Below are 17,895 nucleotides of genomic sequence, written 5' to 3' on the forward strand. Positions count from 1 at the left end.
CTGAGTCCATTTGTCTACACTAAGGAAAATGAAATTATCAGGGAAGTAATTTCTCCATTTCCTAGCATGTAGCAGATGGACTCAGGACCAATGGGATGTACAAAAGCTACTCATGAACCGGGTGGGAGGGTGCCCGTGGCCCACTTAGTACTGCCCTTGCAAATGCTGTGTCCTCCAGAGCCTGAACATCCAGGCGGTACAACCTAGAGAAGGTATGAATGGAGGACCATGTCACCGCCCGACAGATCTCGGCAGATGACAGCATCTTGGTTTCCGCCCAGGACACTGCCTGGGCTCTAGTGGAATGGGCTTTGACTTGTAGAGGTGGAGGCTTGCCTGCCTCTACATAGGCCGCCTTGATAACTTCTTTGATCTAGCAGGCTATAGTTGCCTGTGAGGCTGCTTCCCCTTGTTTCCTCCCGCTGTGAAGGACGAAGAGGTGGTCCGTCTTTCGTACGGATTCTGACATTTCCAGATATCAATCTAGGAGTCTGCCGACGTTAAGATGGCAAAGGCGCCGAGATTCTTCCAAGTCCTTATGCTCGTCTCGCGATGGCAGCGAGATGGTTTGGTTTAGATGGAAGTGAGAAACCACTTTTGGGAGGAAGGAGGGGACCGTGCGTAGCTGTATGGATCCCGGTGTGAACCTGAGGAACGGTTCTCGACAGGACAGTGCTTGAAGCTCGGAGATGCGACGGGCCGAACAGACTGCCACTAGAATTGTAGTCTTAAAATGTTAGTAGTGGGAGGGACAGACAGCGGGTGGGTCTGAAGAAGGATCATGCTAGGAAGTCTAGGACTAGATTGAGATTCCCTAAAGGTACCGGCCACTTTAGGGGTGGACGGATCTATTTGACCCCTTTCAGGAAGCGGGAGATGTCCGGGTGAAAGGCTAGGCTGCCACCCCCCCACCTTGGCTCTGTAGCAAGCCAACGCAGCCACCTGCACCTTGATGGAGTTGAGAGACAACCCCTTCTGTAAGCCGTTCTGCAGGAATTCCAGAATCGTGGGAATTTTGACTGTCCACGGGAGGATGTCGCGGTCTTCACACCAGGCTTCGAATATTCTCCATATTCGTATGTAGGTTAGAGATGTGGAAAACATGCTGCTCATAGCAGAGTGTCAATCACCGCTCTTCCACAGCCGTGTCCTCTCAATGGCCAGACCGTAAGAGAGAATAGAGTTGGGTCTTCATGGAGGATCGGGCCTTGTTGGAGCACATCCCTGTGAGGAGGTAGATGGAGAGGGCTCCCTGTCAGTAGTCTTCGCATGTCTGCGTACCACGGTCTTCTTGGCCACAAGAAGATCTGGTCCCCTGTGGTGTTCTATCTTGCGGATGATTCCGCCCAGTAGCGGCCACGATGGGAAGGCGTATAGCAGGATTTATGTGGCCAGGTCTGGACAAGAGCATCGATCCCTCTTCCTTGTCCCATTGCCGCTGGGGGTCAGTTCCTGGCAGTGGGCTCCCCACCCTCATAGGCTCGCATCCATGGTGAGCAGGATCCAGGTCGGCTGGGATAGCCTTGCTCAGATGGTCTTCTTGTAGCCACCATTGTAGCTGGGTTCGAACTTCCTCCGGGAGCTGGAGGTGAACGGAGTAATTCTGGGACATCGGATTCCATCGTGACAGTAGGGAATGTTGTAGGGGTCGCAAGTGAGCTCTTGCCCATGGCACAACTTCCAGTGTGGATGTCATAAGACTGAGGACTTGGAGGTTGTCCCACACCTTGGGGCGAAGACTGCGTAACAGGTTTCGCAATTGGTTCATCAGTTTTGTTCTCCTGTAGGAGTCAGAATGACCTTGTCTTGTCTGGTTTCGAACCGGACTCCCAGGTATTCCAGAGATTGAGAGGGCTGTAAGCAGCTCTTGTTTGTGTTGACCACTCACCCGAGGTTCTCCAGTAGAGTTTTGACTCTGGTGGTCGCCTTTCCTCTGGGGATTTTGCCCTGATCAGCCAATCGTCCAGATATGGGTGTACGAGTATTCCTTCTTTCCTCAGTGTCACCGCCACTACAACCATGACTTTGGTGAACGTTCAGGATGCTGTGGCTAACCCGAAGGGTAGTGCCCTGAACTGGTAGTGGTGGTCCAGGATCGCGAAGCGTAAAAAACGCTGATGCTCGTGATGGACCGGGATGTGCAGGTAGGCTGACAGATCCAGGGATGTGAGAAATTCTCCCGGCTGTATCGCCCTTATGACCGAGCGTAGGGTTTCCATGCGGAAGCGAGGGACCCTCAGGTGGCGGTTGACGGACTCGAGGTCCAGGATGGACCGGAACGTACCCTCTTTCTTGGGAACGATAAAATAGATGGAATAGTGCACCGTATTTTCTTGTTGCGTGGGCACCGGCGTTATGGCCTTTAAGTCAAGCAATTTGGTTAGTGTAGATTACACTGCTGTCCTCTTGAAAGGGTCGTGGCAGGGAGATTTCACAAACTTGTCCGGAAGGATGTTGTGGAAGTCCAGATAATATCCCTCTCGAATGATGGTTAGGACCCACTTGTCCGAAGTTCTCTCGACCCATCTTTGGTAGAATAGGGCAAGCCTGTCCCCTATGGCTTCTTCCTGTGGATGGGTCAGCTGATTTTCATTGCGGAGTGCGGCTGGGGCCTGGACCAGCGCCGGCTCCCCTTTTGTTATGTTTGTTCCGAAAGGACTGGCCCCTGCCTGCAGGGCGAGATGCTTGATATATACTTCTGTACGGTTTGAAGCTCTGTGATCCCCTGCCCTTAGATGTTCGGGGGAAGGGGTGCTGGCTTCTCTTATTCTTGTCCTCTGATAGCCGCAGTACTGGGGATTAGCCCCATTTTTCGGCTAACTTCTCCAGTTCGCTTCCGAACAGGTGGTTTCCCTTAAAGAGCATTCTCGTGAGTCTAGTCTTGGACATCGAGTCGGCTGACCAGCTTCTGAGCCAGAGTTGTCTTCTGGCTGCCACAACGGACGAAACGTCTCTGGCTGCGGTGTGCACCAGGTCAGAGGTCGCATCCATGAGGAATGATACTGCTGGTTCTAGTGCTTCGATGGGTGTGGGGGCAATCCTGGTCTTTGATAAGCAGGTTCATGTCACCACGGCACAGCAGGCCACGATCTGTAGTGACATAGCTCAGACGTCGAATGACTGTTTAAGGATGGATTCAAGAAGTCTGTCCTGGGCATCCTTGAGTGCCGCTCCTCCCTCAACTGGGATGGTAGTGCGCTTTGAGACCACGCAGACCATGGCATCTATTTTGGGGAATGCCAGGAGGTCTTTGCAGCGGGGTCCCGGGAGTATAGGGCTGCCAGGGTCCATCCCCCCTTGAACGTAGCCTCCGGAGCCTCCCATTCCAGGTCAATCAGCTGTTGAACGGCCTGTAGCAAAGGGAAATGGCGAGAGGCCTGACCGAGTCCCTAGAGGAGGGGGTTCATCTTCGGTTCCCCTGTGGCACTCGTGCCTGGGATAGTGAGCTCTTTTCAAGCTGTGAGCCACAAAGTCTGATAGTTCATCTTTAGCGAAGAAACACCTCATGGTTCGGTAAAGTTCCGTTCCTGGAGGGATTTCCCCTTCCTTCAGGGAGTCTTGATCCTCGTCCAAGGTGTCCGTGTCCCCAAAGTTGGGGCTTTGAGGCGGGAAGGGCACTTCTCTGGGTTTAGAGGGTCCCGGGATGTTCGGGTCTTCTGGTGCAGGCTGCGACTGTGTCATCGGGGGCGCCGGTTGCCTGTGGACGAAGGTATGTAGGCCTTTGTAGAATTCTACCCAGGAGAAAGATGCTGGGTCTAAATTGAGAGGCGCCGCATCCATAGGGAGCCCCATTTGAGGGAGGCTTCCGCCGGGTGTAGCCAGATCCGTTGTACTGTCGGTGGATCTGGATCCCAGTGCCGTCTGGAGAGGACCTTGGCCTGGTTCACCCAGAGCCTCCTCGCACTGTAGACACAGGGCCGTGGCGTCTTCATGCTGTGCAGCTCTGATGTGGCATGCTGGGCAGAGGCCCTGAGCCTTGAGCTTTGTCCATGGTGCCATGGTTTGTGCGTGTAGGATTGCAGAAAACTCCAGTTTGTGTTCAAGTGTACGCTGGGAGGCTTAGTTATGCGCTCCGGGTACGCCGAAGTTTTGCATGTAGGTCGGATGCGTGCTCAATAAGATGCGCACACCGCTGTGCGCACAGGGTTTACTTATGCGCCCGGCACAGTGAAGCGTGTGGCTGTGCATCCGGCGGCCTTGAGCGCGTCGCTGTGCGCACGGCCTTCTGCGCGCACCGGTGTGCGCACAAGTGATTTTGTGCGCACGGCTCGCCTCTGTGCGCATGGATAGAATCGGCGGACAGGGCGGCAATCAAGTGAAAATGGCGATGGCAACCACGCGAGCAATATGACTACCACCTCAGAGGGTCTCCACATGGGAAGACCTTCGTGTCGGACCGGGGTCTAGCTCGGATAGGGCTTATCAACCCGGTAGCACTGACGTCGGCTAGCGATCTGTGCGGCTATTCATGCCTCGGAGACCGGAGACTTTTAGGAAGTTTTCTACCTTATCTTGTCTCGGCGTTTCCCGGTCTCGTCCCGGGCGGTCTCCGGCTGCAGGGGGAGAGGGAAAGTACCTTCACCGCCGCACTCGAAGTTGCACCCGCTGCCGGGGGCTAAGTCCACGCTGGGAGCTGGCTGCCGAACCGAGACCTACCTCTGAGGAATCGCGGAAATCACCTCAGGAATCTCGACTGGGGGAGGGACCCGTAGGTATCACCACAGGAGAGCTGGGCTCGTCTGTAGAGGTAAGTTTTCTTCTTTGTTTTGGATTTCTTTGGTTAGAATACCCTAACGCTGTGCAAGCGTGCATAGAGTCCCGAACTGCTATGGAGACGGAAAATACTGAAGAGCAGAGCTTCCTGCAAGGGTATATGTACTAGGGCTGACATCAGATTGAAATCTGATCCATCTCCAACTGCTGTCAGGAGCACACTATACCCATTGGTCCTGAGTCCATCTGCTACACACTAGGAAAGCAGGACCTATGCAGCTAACTAACAGCCGCTGAATATGCACCTGCTTTGAGCAGCCCCTGCTTAGCCAAATAGGTCCTTTATACAAACAAAAAGTAGGTGTGCACTAGGCAGATCGAGGGTAGAACAAGTTAGCCATATAACTTATACAGCTAACAACAGATATTCGAAGTTAAGACTCCCACACAGCAGGTCTAAACTTAGCCGGGTAGACTCATCCAGCGAAGCTTGCACATATACGCATATTCAGCAGCTATGTCATGCCACTGAATATATATTGTAACTTAGCCAGATTAGTCATATCCAGCTAAGTTATTTAAATAGCCAGCACTGTTGAACAGTGGCATAGCCACAGGTGGGCCACGGCCCACCCACTTTGGGCTTAGAACCACCAACCAGGGCTATCTGGCGCTGGAGCAGCAATGCCATTGCGGGATCCCATCCCTGCGACGGCAAAGAGGAGGGCCAGAACTGCAAGGCTGTCACGGTATCCCACCCCCGCGATGGCGAAGAAGAGGGCCGGAGCAGCAAGGCCATTGCGGGATCCCATCCCCAGGACAGCGGAAGCAGGAGTTTGTCTGTGCCTAATGAAAAGGCCCTGTGTGTGTGTGTGTGTGTGTGTGTGTGGGTGAGAATGGGAGCTTGAATGTGTGTTTGGGGATGAGAATGGTAGCCTGGGCATGTGTGTATATAAATGGGACTGGGAGCCTGCATGTGCATCTTTCTGTGGGTGAGAATGAGAGCCTGGGTGTGCTTCTATGCATGTATAAAAATGGGAACCTTGGTGAGCATCTATGTGGGGGTGTGAGAATGGGAGCCAAGGAGTGAGAGTAAGAGATTGTGTTTGTGGCAGAGCATATGAGAGTGAGAGTTTGTGTGTATGTGTATGGTACAGCATGTGAGAGTGACAGCTTGTGTGTATATAGAGAATGTGAGAGAGCTTAGGAAGGGAGAGCATATGAGAGTGAAAGTTTGTGTGTGTAAGGGAGTCTGTGAGAGAAAGCATGAGGCTGTGTCTGCGTGTGTGTGTGTGTGTGTGTGTGTGTGTGTGTGTATGAGAGAGGAAGGGAAGAAGTCAGTAGGAGAAGAAACAGAACGAGAAGAGAGACCCTAAAAAGTAATTAGGAAATGACAGACAAGATAAAAGTGAGGAAAAAGAGATTGGGACCAACTGATTTGAAAAATATAAAGCTGGTATTAAATGTTTAACATGTGTGATCCAGCTAGAAATCCTTACCCCCCAGTGCGAACTGGCCCAAAGTGAAACAGGAGATTTGCTGTCTGGCTTAGTGGTGAGCTACCAACTGTATGTCAGGAGATTTGCTGTCTGGCTTAGTGGTGAGCTACCAACTGTATGTCACTGACATACAGTTTTTTATGACACAACTGATCACTCAATATCAAGTAGCCTGATTATATTATAATAAATAAATGATTATGAAAAAATAAATAAAGACCATCAGAATTATGCTTCCAACAGCAAGCATGAACTGTCTATCGTGTTATTTCTGATATATGGCAAATTTCAATCACTTGGTCATATTTTTTTTAAGAATTTTCCACTATTTCATATAAAAACTTAATGGAATCCTTGTAGAAACATAATTATTGGACTTAAAAGATTGTATAATTACTTAACTTTTGTCAAAGCTAACCATCCCCCAAACTGTCCAACAATTATGTTTCTAAGTGTGATTTTTTACTAAAATGTATTTATGGACTAAATCACCACCCAGGGCCTTGGAGATTAAATCTCTCCTGCACTAACTCTAGAAGGAATCCTGGAAAAGTTGTGGTTTATTAAAAATATGGAACCATGAAGACAGCTTAAACCTTAATATGCGAGTTGTGGTCTTGGACGCCATTAACTCAGGAGTTAAGTTGCAACTGGATTGAATCAGTCATGTGATGTTTTTCTCCTTTTGTGAATACAATCACTACATTGGCTTCCTGTTTCATACAGAATTCAATTGAATACTATTACTCATAATTTACTAAACAACATTGTGTCTTCTTGAATTTTATCTAAAACACTATACACCAGCTAGATCTCTCAGATTCTCCAATCAAGGGCTTCTCAACATTACATCCCATAAATTAGCCCACCTAGATGAGTTCAGAGAACGTTCCTTTTCAACTGCAGGTTTAGTTCTTTAGAATTCCCTCCCAGCCACTGTATGTAACATGAAAGACTTCAAAATTTTTAAGATAATGCTTAAAACCCACTTTTTCAAAATGGCATTTGAAATGCCCAGTAATACTGTACTGCTGTAAATGCCCAGTTATACTGTACTACTATACTCACAGTGATTCTCTTGTTTTATGATGTAACGGTCTTAATATTTTATTGTTTTAATGCACATACTGTTGTGTATGATTATTTTGTTCCACCGCCCTGAACCAAGGAAGGGCAAGTAATAAATATTTTAAATAAATTAATACATTTTTCTCTGTAATATTAGTGAAGAGATCATGTGAATTCATTTGTTGAGTTTAATCCTTGTGCTAAACTATATTAAATTATGTTACATTCTGGTGGTTTAGTGTGCCCTTTGGCCTCAGCCCGGGCCCAGACCTTCGGGGCCGAGCCGAGGGTTGACGGTGGCTCCACATGGATGACGGGCTGACCCTCTGCCAGGCCTGCAAGCTCCCAAGGCCAACATCCTCCGACCATTCCGAGCCCTTTCAGACCTGCTGCGAGCAGCATGGAGTAGCAGGCCTGGCCTGAGGTTGAGGGCAGCCTGAGGTTGAGGGCAGACGGAGGCCTTGACATGTAGACAGGACTATGGTCGATGCAATGGCATCGCTGACAAAACACTTAGTTGATGTGACGGCATCCTTGACGAAGACACTGGGTTGATGCGACGGCATCCTTGACGAAGACACTGGGTTGATGCGATGGCATCCATGATGGAGACACTTGGCTGATGCGACGGCATCAGGGGCATGACGAGGAGCTTGACATCCAAATAGGCAAACAAGGCATGGACATTGGCACTGTCTCTCAGGGCGCCCTACTCAGGCCACCCGCGGGTCTGAGTTGCGGACCACCCTGTCCCACTGCGCGCCATACATAGCCCTTGCAGGCTGGTCACAGACCACGAGGAGAACGGGACAGCGCAGGGAAGGTCCAGGCAAAGAGGGACTCCAATGACGAAGCCGGTGTCACCCGAAGCTCCCTCTAAGGCTGGCGGGAACGGAGGCTCCGGAGCACAGGGACACTTCCCACCGGCAAGCCACCTCATTCTCGGGCATACACCATCCGAGAGCACCGGCTTACAGGAACAGAAGGCTCAAGAGCACAACATGAAGACACAGGGAAGAACATCCTGGAAGGAAGACACATCAGGAGGTGAAGATCATGATGAGACATCAAAACATGGACCGGGACCTCAGGCGGAACACCAAGACAAGAAGACGTGGTAGAAGGCAGATGAGACGAGGAGCTCCACGAAGAACAGAAGACCTTACAAGGCTCTGGCAGGAAGGAGCCTCCAGAGAGAAGTCACGATGACGCAAGGCGAGGAATAGACTGACGAAGCAGCCCTTTATAGGGCTAAGGCAGGAAATTAGTCCCAAGGTGGGACCAGCACACTTCCTGTGCCTGGCCCTTTAAATGTGGAAGAGAGGCGCGGCCACGCACCTAGAAGAAACAGGAGAACTGTGCAGGACCGCGGACAGTGGCCTGCACCGACGTACGGCGTGAGGGAAGCAAGGCTGAGCCTGGACGCAGGCTCCAACGTTGGCAGTGGCTCCAGGAGACCCCGGGGGCGGCTCCTGCCGCCAATCCAGCCCGGGGATGGGGCCTTAGCGCCACGAAGATGAAGATGACGTCAGCGGCATTCCCAGGTTTATATGGCTAACTCTGCTATCCGGACTGTGTCTGAATATGGACCTCAAAATTACTTTAAGACAACATTTAAAGGAGGTTATCTAAAAAAATTTCTACAAAACATTTGTTATATTTAAAAAATAAAAATTTCAAAATATTTGAAGAAAGGCAAAATTGTACTTGAAGAAAATACTTTCTAAATATGGAAAATAATGAAAATCACTAATATGCTTCCCTTTTATATCTTGGTCTAAACCCTTGTTTTTCTACACAAACCTGTATCACATTGCTGTATTTAACTATTTCACCCAGCAGTTTCCTGTTCTCAGATTCATTTTGCTTCTGCTCCAGTTCTGCTGCATGCTGCAAAAGAAGCATTATCACAAAATTAGTTGTCGTCATTGCTATAAATGGTTAGAATAGAGTTGCTAAACAATAGTGCACGATGTTTTAGACAAACCAATTTCTTTCAAAAGGTATAAACTATACAATTGAGTATAGTTATTTACGATGGGGTTCATTCACCCTAATTTAAGACTTGAAAAAACATTATTAATTTGTCCTAAATATATCCAAATAAATATCTCTTTGCACATGTTTTTCAGCCATCCCAAGAAATCAGGTATGCATTAAGGGGCAGATTTTATAAATCTGCGCACACGCGTACTTTTGTTCGCGCACCAGGCGCGAACAAGAGTACGCGGGATTTCAATAGAAACACGCGTAGCCGCGCATATCCATTAAAATCCGGGGTCGGCGCGCAGCCTGCCTCCGATCCCTCGCCCCCCCCCCCCTCGGCCCTATCTAAACCCCCCCCACACCTCTATCACGAAAGTTACGCCTGCTCGAAGCAGGCGTAACTTTGTGCGCGCTGGGCCGGCTGCCGCGCTCCATGTTCCGGTCCGGGGGCTGGTCCGGAGGCCGTGGCCATGCCCCCAGGCCAAAACCACGCCCCGTGCCGCCGCCCCCGGATGACGCGCTGAAGGCGTCACGCCCCCACGACATGCCCCCCCAATGACATGCGGATCGCGACATGCCCCCCGAAACACACGCGTCCCGGGGCTTTGCGCACGCCGGAAGCCTATGCAACATAGGCTCGGCGCGTGCAGGGGGTGTTTGGGCCAGGTTTTCGGGGGGTACGCGCGTACCCCTTTGAAAATCTAGCCCTATCAGTTTCAGAACAAACTGCAAAACACTTACTATTCCTTTTCAGATATGTAGTTACATTGCAAACATCTGTAACTGAGCACAAAGTCACTGAAAATGCTTCTGCCATAGTGTCATCCTGAACGGCAACAAGTCAAAAGCTTGTGCCCACACTTCAGTCACTACAATGCCTCATTTATTTTGGCCAAACCACTTACAAAGGCATTATTTCACATCAATCAATAAGGAAGAAGAAGGGCAAAAGGAAAATCAAAATATGTCTTTTCCAGTAGGAAACCACATTTACACCTAGAAAGAAGTCACCAAGATTGTTATACATGAGTTAAGGAATATAATTAAGTGTAAGCAAAAATGGCTCTTCTACACATTGCACACTATGGGATGAATTTTAAAGGCTGGCATGTGCCAAAACCGGGAGATATGTGAATATGTATGGCCGGCAGGCACCAAGCAAATTTATGTATCTCTGGTCACTCGCACTAATAAGACATTGCAAAAAAGGGTGGGGTGTGGGTGTGGTCTGGGCGGATCATGGGAGTTCCAAGACTTTAACATGAAATGTGTGCATATTTATCTGCACAAGCGCACACCAGGGTCCCCTGCCACGTAACTTTACTACTGCTGATTGGTGTGTAAGTAATAAAATAAAAAACTCTAGGCTAGTCAGTGGGGTTTTAAGGGTCGGTGCTAAAAGGGTAAAATGGAGACTAACTAGGGGGGGTTAGAAAGTTCTATCCCTTATCTGAGCAAACTGCAAATGAACTGGGGAAACTGGCAATTGCATCAATGTGTGTCTACTAAAATCCCCCCCTTACGCAGTAGAGGTGGCATTTGCACGCAGATGATTGTATCCATACAAAATTGAGCGCACATGTACAGAAGTACAGCCTATTTTATACCATGTGTGCATATATGTACGTATGTTATAAAATGGTTGGGTCCTTTGGCGCAAGTTGGCAAAAACTCATAATAAAAACTTTTTTAAATATATCCAAAGCAAGAAACCTGTGAGGGAGTCGGTTGGACCATTAGATGACCGAGGGGTTAAAGGGGCTCTTAGGGAAGATAAGGCCATTGCAGAAAGACTAAATGAATTCTTTTCTTCCGTGTTTACTAGTGAGGATGTTGGGGAGATACCAGTTCCGGAGTTGGTTTTCAGGGGTGATGAGTCAGACGAACTGAACGAAATCACTGTCAACCTGGAAGATGTAGTAGGCCAGATTGACAAACTAAAGAGTAGCAAGTCACCTGGACCGGATGGTATGCATCCCAGGGTACTAAAGGAACTCAAAAATGAAATTTCTGACCTATTAGTTAAAATTTGTAACCTATCATTAAAATCATCCATTGTACCTGAAGACTGGAGGGTGGCCAATGTAACCCCAATATTTAAAAAAGGCTCCAGGGGTGATCCGGGTAACTATAGACCAGTGAGCCTAACTTCAGTGCCGGGAAAAATAGTGGAAACTATCCTCAAGATCAAAATTGTAGAGCATATAGAAAGACATGATTTAATGGGACACAGTCAACATGGATTTACCCAAGGGAAGTCTTGCCTAACAAACCTGCTTCATTTTTTTGAAGGGGTTAATAAACATGTGGATAAAGGTGAACCGGTAGATGTAGTGTATTTGGATTTTCAGAAGGCGTTTGACAAAGTCCCTCATGAGAGGCTTCTACGAAAACTAAAAAGTCATGGGATAGGAGGCGATGTCCTTTCGTGGATTACAAACTGGTTAAAAGACAGGAAACAGAGAGTAGGACTAAATGGTCAATTTTCTCAGTGGAAAAGGGTAAACAGTGGAGTGCCTCAGGGATCTGTACTTGGACCGGTGCTTTTCAATATATATATATCAATGATCTGGAAAGGAATACGATGAGTGACGTTATCAAATTTGCAGATGATACAAAATTATTCAGAGTAGTTAAATCACAAGCAGACTGTGATACATTACAGGAGGACCTTGCAAGACTGGAAGATTGGGCATCCAAATGGCAGATGAAATTTAATGTGGACAAGTGCAAGGTGTTGCATATAGGGAAAAATAACCCTAGCTGTAGTTACACGATGTTAGGTTCCATATTAGGAGCTACCACCCAAGAAAGAGATCTAGGCGTCATAGTAGATAATACATTGAAATCGTCAGCTCAGTGTGCTGCAGCAGTCAAAAAAGCAAATAAAATGTTAGGAATTATTAGGAAGGGAATGGTTAATAAAACGGAAAATGTCATAATGCCTCTATATCGCTCCATGGTGAGACCACACCTTGAATACTGTGTACAATTCTGGTCGCCGTATCTCAAAAAAGATATAGTTGCATTGGAGAAGGTACAGAGAAGGGCAACCAAAATGATAAAGGGGATGGAACAGCTCCCCTATGAGGAAAGGCTGAAGAGGTTAGGGCTGTTCAGCTTGGAGAAGAGACGGCTGAGGGGGGATATCATAGAGGTCTTTAAGATCATGAGAGGTCTTGAACGAGTAGATGTGACTCGGTTATTTACACTTTCGAATAATAGAAGGACTAGGGGGCATTCCATGAAGTTAGCAAGTAGCACATTTAAGACTAATCGGAGAAAATTCTTTTTCACTCAACGCACAATAAATCTCTGGAATTTGTTGCCAGAGGATGTGGTTAGTGCAGTTAGTGTAGCTGGGTTCAAAAAAGGTTTGGATAAGTTCTTGGAAGAGAAGTCCATTAACTGCTATTAATCAAGTTTACTTAGGGAATAGTCACTGCTATTAATTGCATCAGTAGCATGGGATCTTCTAGGTGTTTGGGTAATTGCCAGGTTCTTGTGGCCTGGTTTGGCCTCTGTTGGAAACAGGATGCTGGGCTTGATGGACCCTTGGTCTGACCCAGCATGGCAATTTCTTATGTTCTTATGTTCTTATATGTGCGTACATATACACCCGCATACCAGAATCAAAGTTACCATCTATGCCTTGCCCTCACTCTCTTATCAGCAATGGTGTATGTTAAGGTGCCATTCCCTTGGGGCCAACCCAATGGCTTATTGCCATATGGAGGACCTAGGTTTGATTCCCCAATCAAGTCTTCAGCACTCAGGGTCAGCCAGGGAGTGAGCCCCAGTCATCATACAACAGCCACGTCTAGTGGTCCAACTTTGGGCCCAAAATTACAGGATTCCAGAAGGAGCCCTGATGCAAGACCCCTAGCCAATGACTGTCACTATAATAAAGGCTAGGACCAGATGAATTAGGAGGGGATATAAAATAAGAGGGAAATCCCCAAATGGCTGCAAATGAAGATTTATGGGCCTCCTGACCCCCCCAAGCTGGCCAAAAGTTCTTTTTGGGCCGAACGAGCCTTCCGGCGCGAACTCGCCGGGAATCACGTGACGCCGCGTCACTCGACGTGGCGCCGACGTCACATGCTTCTCGCCAAGGATTGCAGAAATGGCGTCCTCACTCCTCACTCGATCACCAGGGAGTTGTGGTAAGTCTGGGGGGGGGATTAAGGAGGGTGAGGGGGTTTAAATTTTTATTTTGGCTCAACAATCGCGATTTCCCACATATCCAACATAGCTATGTTGGATATGTGGGAAATCCGATCGTTTATGTCACATCACTTTTTTAAGTTAAAAAAAAAATATGCGTAGCGTTTTACATATGCGGTCAATACGAATGCACACCCCTAATCTCTGCTATCCACAACTGTGAGGTTTCATTGTCTACTCCATCCCTCCAAGCATAGTACTGAAACATTTTTCCGAAGAGTAAGGAGTTGGCGTTAAGAAAGAGAAGCTATAAGGGAAGAGCTCTACAATCATTATGTTCACATCTCACAGAAAACATGTATCTCACATAAGTACATTGTCAATCATGTGCAGTACAATCATACTGGATATAATGGGAGAATCTAAGCAACATTAAATTTATAATGGAGTGCATACATCCGCATATGGTGAACTCCCCAGTTCCATTTCCACCACCTCTTATCTCTTTTGCAGATCTATCCCTTTCCGCTGTCTCTCATCCCTTCTTCAGCCTCCCCCACCCCTTTTCCACTGCCTCTCACTCCCCTCACCAGTCTTCCAGGTCCTTCAAATCACCTCTCGACTCCTCCCTTTCAGTTTCCCCCATCTTGTACACCTCTCTCACAGCTCCTTCTCAATCCTCCCACTCAAACCCTCCCAGTTCAACTAACCCAAGCACCAAATCCCCACTGTCCCCCAATCCTCACTCAGTCTCCAAGTTCCTGCTTTTTCCCCCATCTCGGCATCCCTGCTGTCCTCCAATTCACTCCCCCAGACCCTCATTGACATTGGCTTTTTCTGTATTTCCTTTTCAATAAATAGTGATGATTTAAATAGAAATAAGATTGTTCAAGCAACAGAAATTCTGATTATGTTATCCTCAATATCATAGCCATTTCCAAGTAGTAAGGTGTAATGGTAAAAACTAGGTGATGACATCATTGAAGAATGCAAACAGAAGAAAGTGAAAAGTATTTGTAATACAGAAAAAACAGTAATAAACAATGATAAGAAAAGGACATTCTGATGGTATTCAATTTCTTTCTATGTCTATGCATGGTTCTTCAGACACATGACACAAACTTTAGATCCATAAAACCTTTACCTGTAGCTTTTTCAACAATGCTGCTTCTGTATTATTTCCTTGCTTTGCTTGTTTTGCTTTCCAGAATTGCTTCTGTGCAGAATATCTGTTCATAGGACATACCTTGAAGAGGCAATCTGCAATAAGTAGGAAAAATATCCATTTTAACTTGTAAGGACATTCTGGATAAATTTAAGTACAATCACATTCATAATTATTACAGAAATAAATTATGCCAACAGATTTCAAGATATCAACCAGACAACACTCCAGCTTTAATTTTATTATGCTGTTAAAAATGTATATCAGTAAATATTACTAGGTCCTTGATAGCATACTATTCACTTTAAAAGAAACAAAAAAGATTTAGTCTCAACAATTCCTCTTCCTTCATATCTCTAGCAAGGAGACAGATTCTGATTAAGTGACCTGGCTAATGCCAAGCTGACCCTATCCAGAACATAACTAGGAAGAATCATGCCCCCACAGCAAAACGATATTGCAATGAATAACTATAGCAATCGAGAAAAGTGCCCAGCAGAATAGATTATAAACAGAATCCCTTTAGCATCTTTGAATGATATGTCCAATCTCAAATACAGTCAAGCACATTAAACCAGAGCTCGGCAAACTGGTAAGAATGACACTTCACCCCTTCCTTTGAGGGCATGCCAGGTAACACTTCCCTTCTGGTAGTAGATGTTTAAATCACAGCATCTGGTTACAGAGGAGGAAAAGCAGAAATCACTTCTCAATCTCCTCCTGCACCCAGCATCTTATGACCTACTGGTTTCAGTAATCAATAGAAGTGGGAAGATGAGGGAGTATGAGTAAAGTTCCTGCTTGTAGGCCTTGGGAGGAGAAGAAAAGTACTTCCAGCCTGCTGCTCCTCAAAGACACTAACTACAGCCACGCTACTATTTACATACTAAAGAAGAGAGCAACAAAAAAGAGGAGAAAATGTCAGAGGAGAGAGAGAAAAAAAAGGATAGTACAAATAAAAGAAGAGAGCAACAGGGTATACAGGATCTAATTGTGATGGAGAAGGTACAGAGAAGGGCTACCAAAATGATAAGGGGAATGGAACAGCTCCCCTATGAGGAAAGACTAAAGAGGTTAGGACTTTTCAGCTTGGAGAAGAGACGGCTGAGGGGGATATGATAGAGGTGTTTAAAATCATGAGAGGTCTAGAATGGGTAGATGTGAATTGGTTATTTACTCTTTCGGATAATAGAAAGACTAGGGGGCACTCCATGAAGTTAGCATGTGTCACATTTAAAACTAATCGGAGAAAGTTCTTTTTTACTCAACGCAAAATTAAACTCTGGAATTTGTTGCCAGAGGATGTGGTTAGTGCAGTTAGTATAGCTGTGTTTAAAAAAGGACTGGATAAGTTCGTCGGAGAAGTCCATTACCTGCTATTAAGTTGAATTAGAAAATAGCCACTGCTATTTCTAGCAACGGTAACATGGAATAGACTTAGTTTTTGGGTACTTGCCAGGTTCTTATGGCCTGGATTGGCCACTGTTGGAAACAGGATGCTGGGCTTGATGGACCCTTGGTCTGACCCAGTATGGCATGTTCTTATGTTCTTAAGGTGAGATAAGAATAAGGAGGAGAGAGAAAGAAAGAGCAATGTGTGGAAAGAAGAGAAAAGAGATGGATGGAGCAAAGGGGAAAAGAGGAAGATCAAAGGTGAGGAGAGTAAACTGTGGAAGCAGAGGTGAGAGCAATAAGGAGGAACGAAAAGAGGTGAGAGAATCAGGGCGAAGGTACTCTATGCCGTAATTTCTTATTAAAAAAGCAATTCATGCTTTAACAAATTTTGGAGACACAAATTTACTAACAATAAGATTAAGTTAGCAAATGTGACTACAGAAATTATTTTTCTTGAAAACCACTAACCTAGACTATAGCTGTGACCGTTCAGAGCCATAAGATATTGAAGGCTTACTTGCTTGTCAGAACAGGCGCACTGCGCGCTGAAGGAGCACACACAAGAGGCAGGCCCTTTTGTGCACTCCTTTGTGCAGCCCTTAAGTGAAAAAAGGTTAAACTAATTCTTTATTTAACTTGTCGGAATGCAGTAAGTGGCATTATGGCTGTTCCATGCCAGAATCATATTGACATCATATTAAACGGCAGAAGATATGGGACTGTCTCATTTAAACAGACACAAGAAAAATAGAACTGTTTGTTGAATTACATTAAATTTAGATCTTCCTGTTACTTCCTGCCTATTATTATCTATATTCCTGATAAACGCTCAATCTGTATCAAGAGAGATACCTATTATCAATGATTTGTTAGATGACTTTTCTCCAGCGATTTGTAGCATTACTGAGACATGGTTGAAAGGATCTGACTCAGTCTTAACGAATCAATTGTTATGTCAATCTTATGAAGTTTTCTCCATTCCTAGAATGAATCGCAAAGGTGGTGGCTTGTTAATGATTGCAAATAGGGATCTAAATTTAAAACAGAATCAAATAGCTATCGCTCCCCTGGTATGTTTAGTTTATTGTCCCCCAGGTATATTAGACCAAAATAGCTCCCCGTTAATAGAATTATTAGTTAATGATATAGCGATGGACATTCCAATTGTGATCTTAGGAGATTTTAACCTTCACGTAGACATCATACCACGTTCATCAGCATATGAGACTTTTCTCGAAAGTCTCACGGCATTAGGCTGGGAACAGATTATTAAGAATCCAACACAGAGCAGGACACACTCTTGATCTAATTTTCATTAATCACAATATAGCTGACGAATCAGTTATAACCACCAAATTTGTCCCATGCTTCAATGTCTCATAATATTCACCCTCTAACCTCTAGGAACTCTGAACTTTCCTTTTCGTACCATAAGCCCACTAACACTGAGGACCTGTCAGAGTTATTTCCTGATGTTCTTAATAAATTACCTTTCGATAATATCGACATGGCACTGACATCTTGATGAGATACAGTCACAATGATTGCTGATAAACTTAGCCGATTATCGACAAGCACTTTACCAATAAAAGAATGAATACCTCTTGGTATACCCAGTCTATAAGAAAGTTAAAAAGATTGCTTAGAAAGAAGGAGAGAATGTGCAAAGAGCTCCTCAGATCCTACATTAGGGATATATCGAGCTCTTCTTTCTAAATATAGAGTCCTCATAAATAATGCCAAGCGTGAATTTTATGCTAGGAAAAATCATGATATGAAATTTAATTCTAAGATCCTTTTTTCCATTGTTCAAGATTTGATAAAACCCAATCAAGCAAATCAGTGGTCAGATACTAGTAAATCGGAAAGCAAATGCAATGGCTTTGCAATCTGCTTTAAAGA

General features: G+C 46.0%; 1 protein-coding gene across 1 annotated transcript in view; it reads right to left on the minus strand.

Annotated features, from left to right (window-relative positions):
- The window catches only part of ITPR2 (inositol 1,4,5-trisphosphate receptor type 2), a 1,380,003-nt gene that overhangs the window by 1,179,171 nt on the left and 182,937 nt on the right, over positions 1-17,895 (minus strand). The window contains 2 exon segments of the mRNA XM_029597493.1: positions 9,084-9,170; positions 14,578-14,693. Coding sequence (XP_029453353.1) covers positions 9,084-9,170; positions 14,578-14,693 — 203 coding nt within the window.

Source organism: Rhinatrema bivittatum, chromosome 4 (assembly GCF_901001135.1).
Source record: "Rhinatrema bivittatum chromosome 4, aRhiBiv1.1, whole genome shotgun sequence".
Taxonomy (NCBI): domain Eukaryota; kingdom Metazoa; phylum Chordata; class Amphibia; order Gymnophiona; family Rhinatrematidae; genus Rhinatrema; species Rhinatrema bivittatum.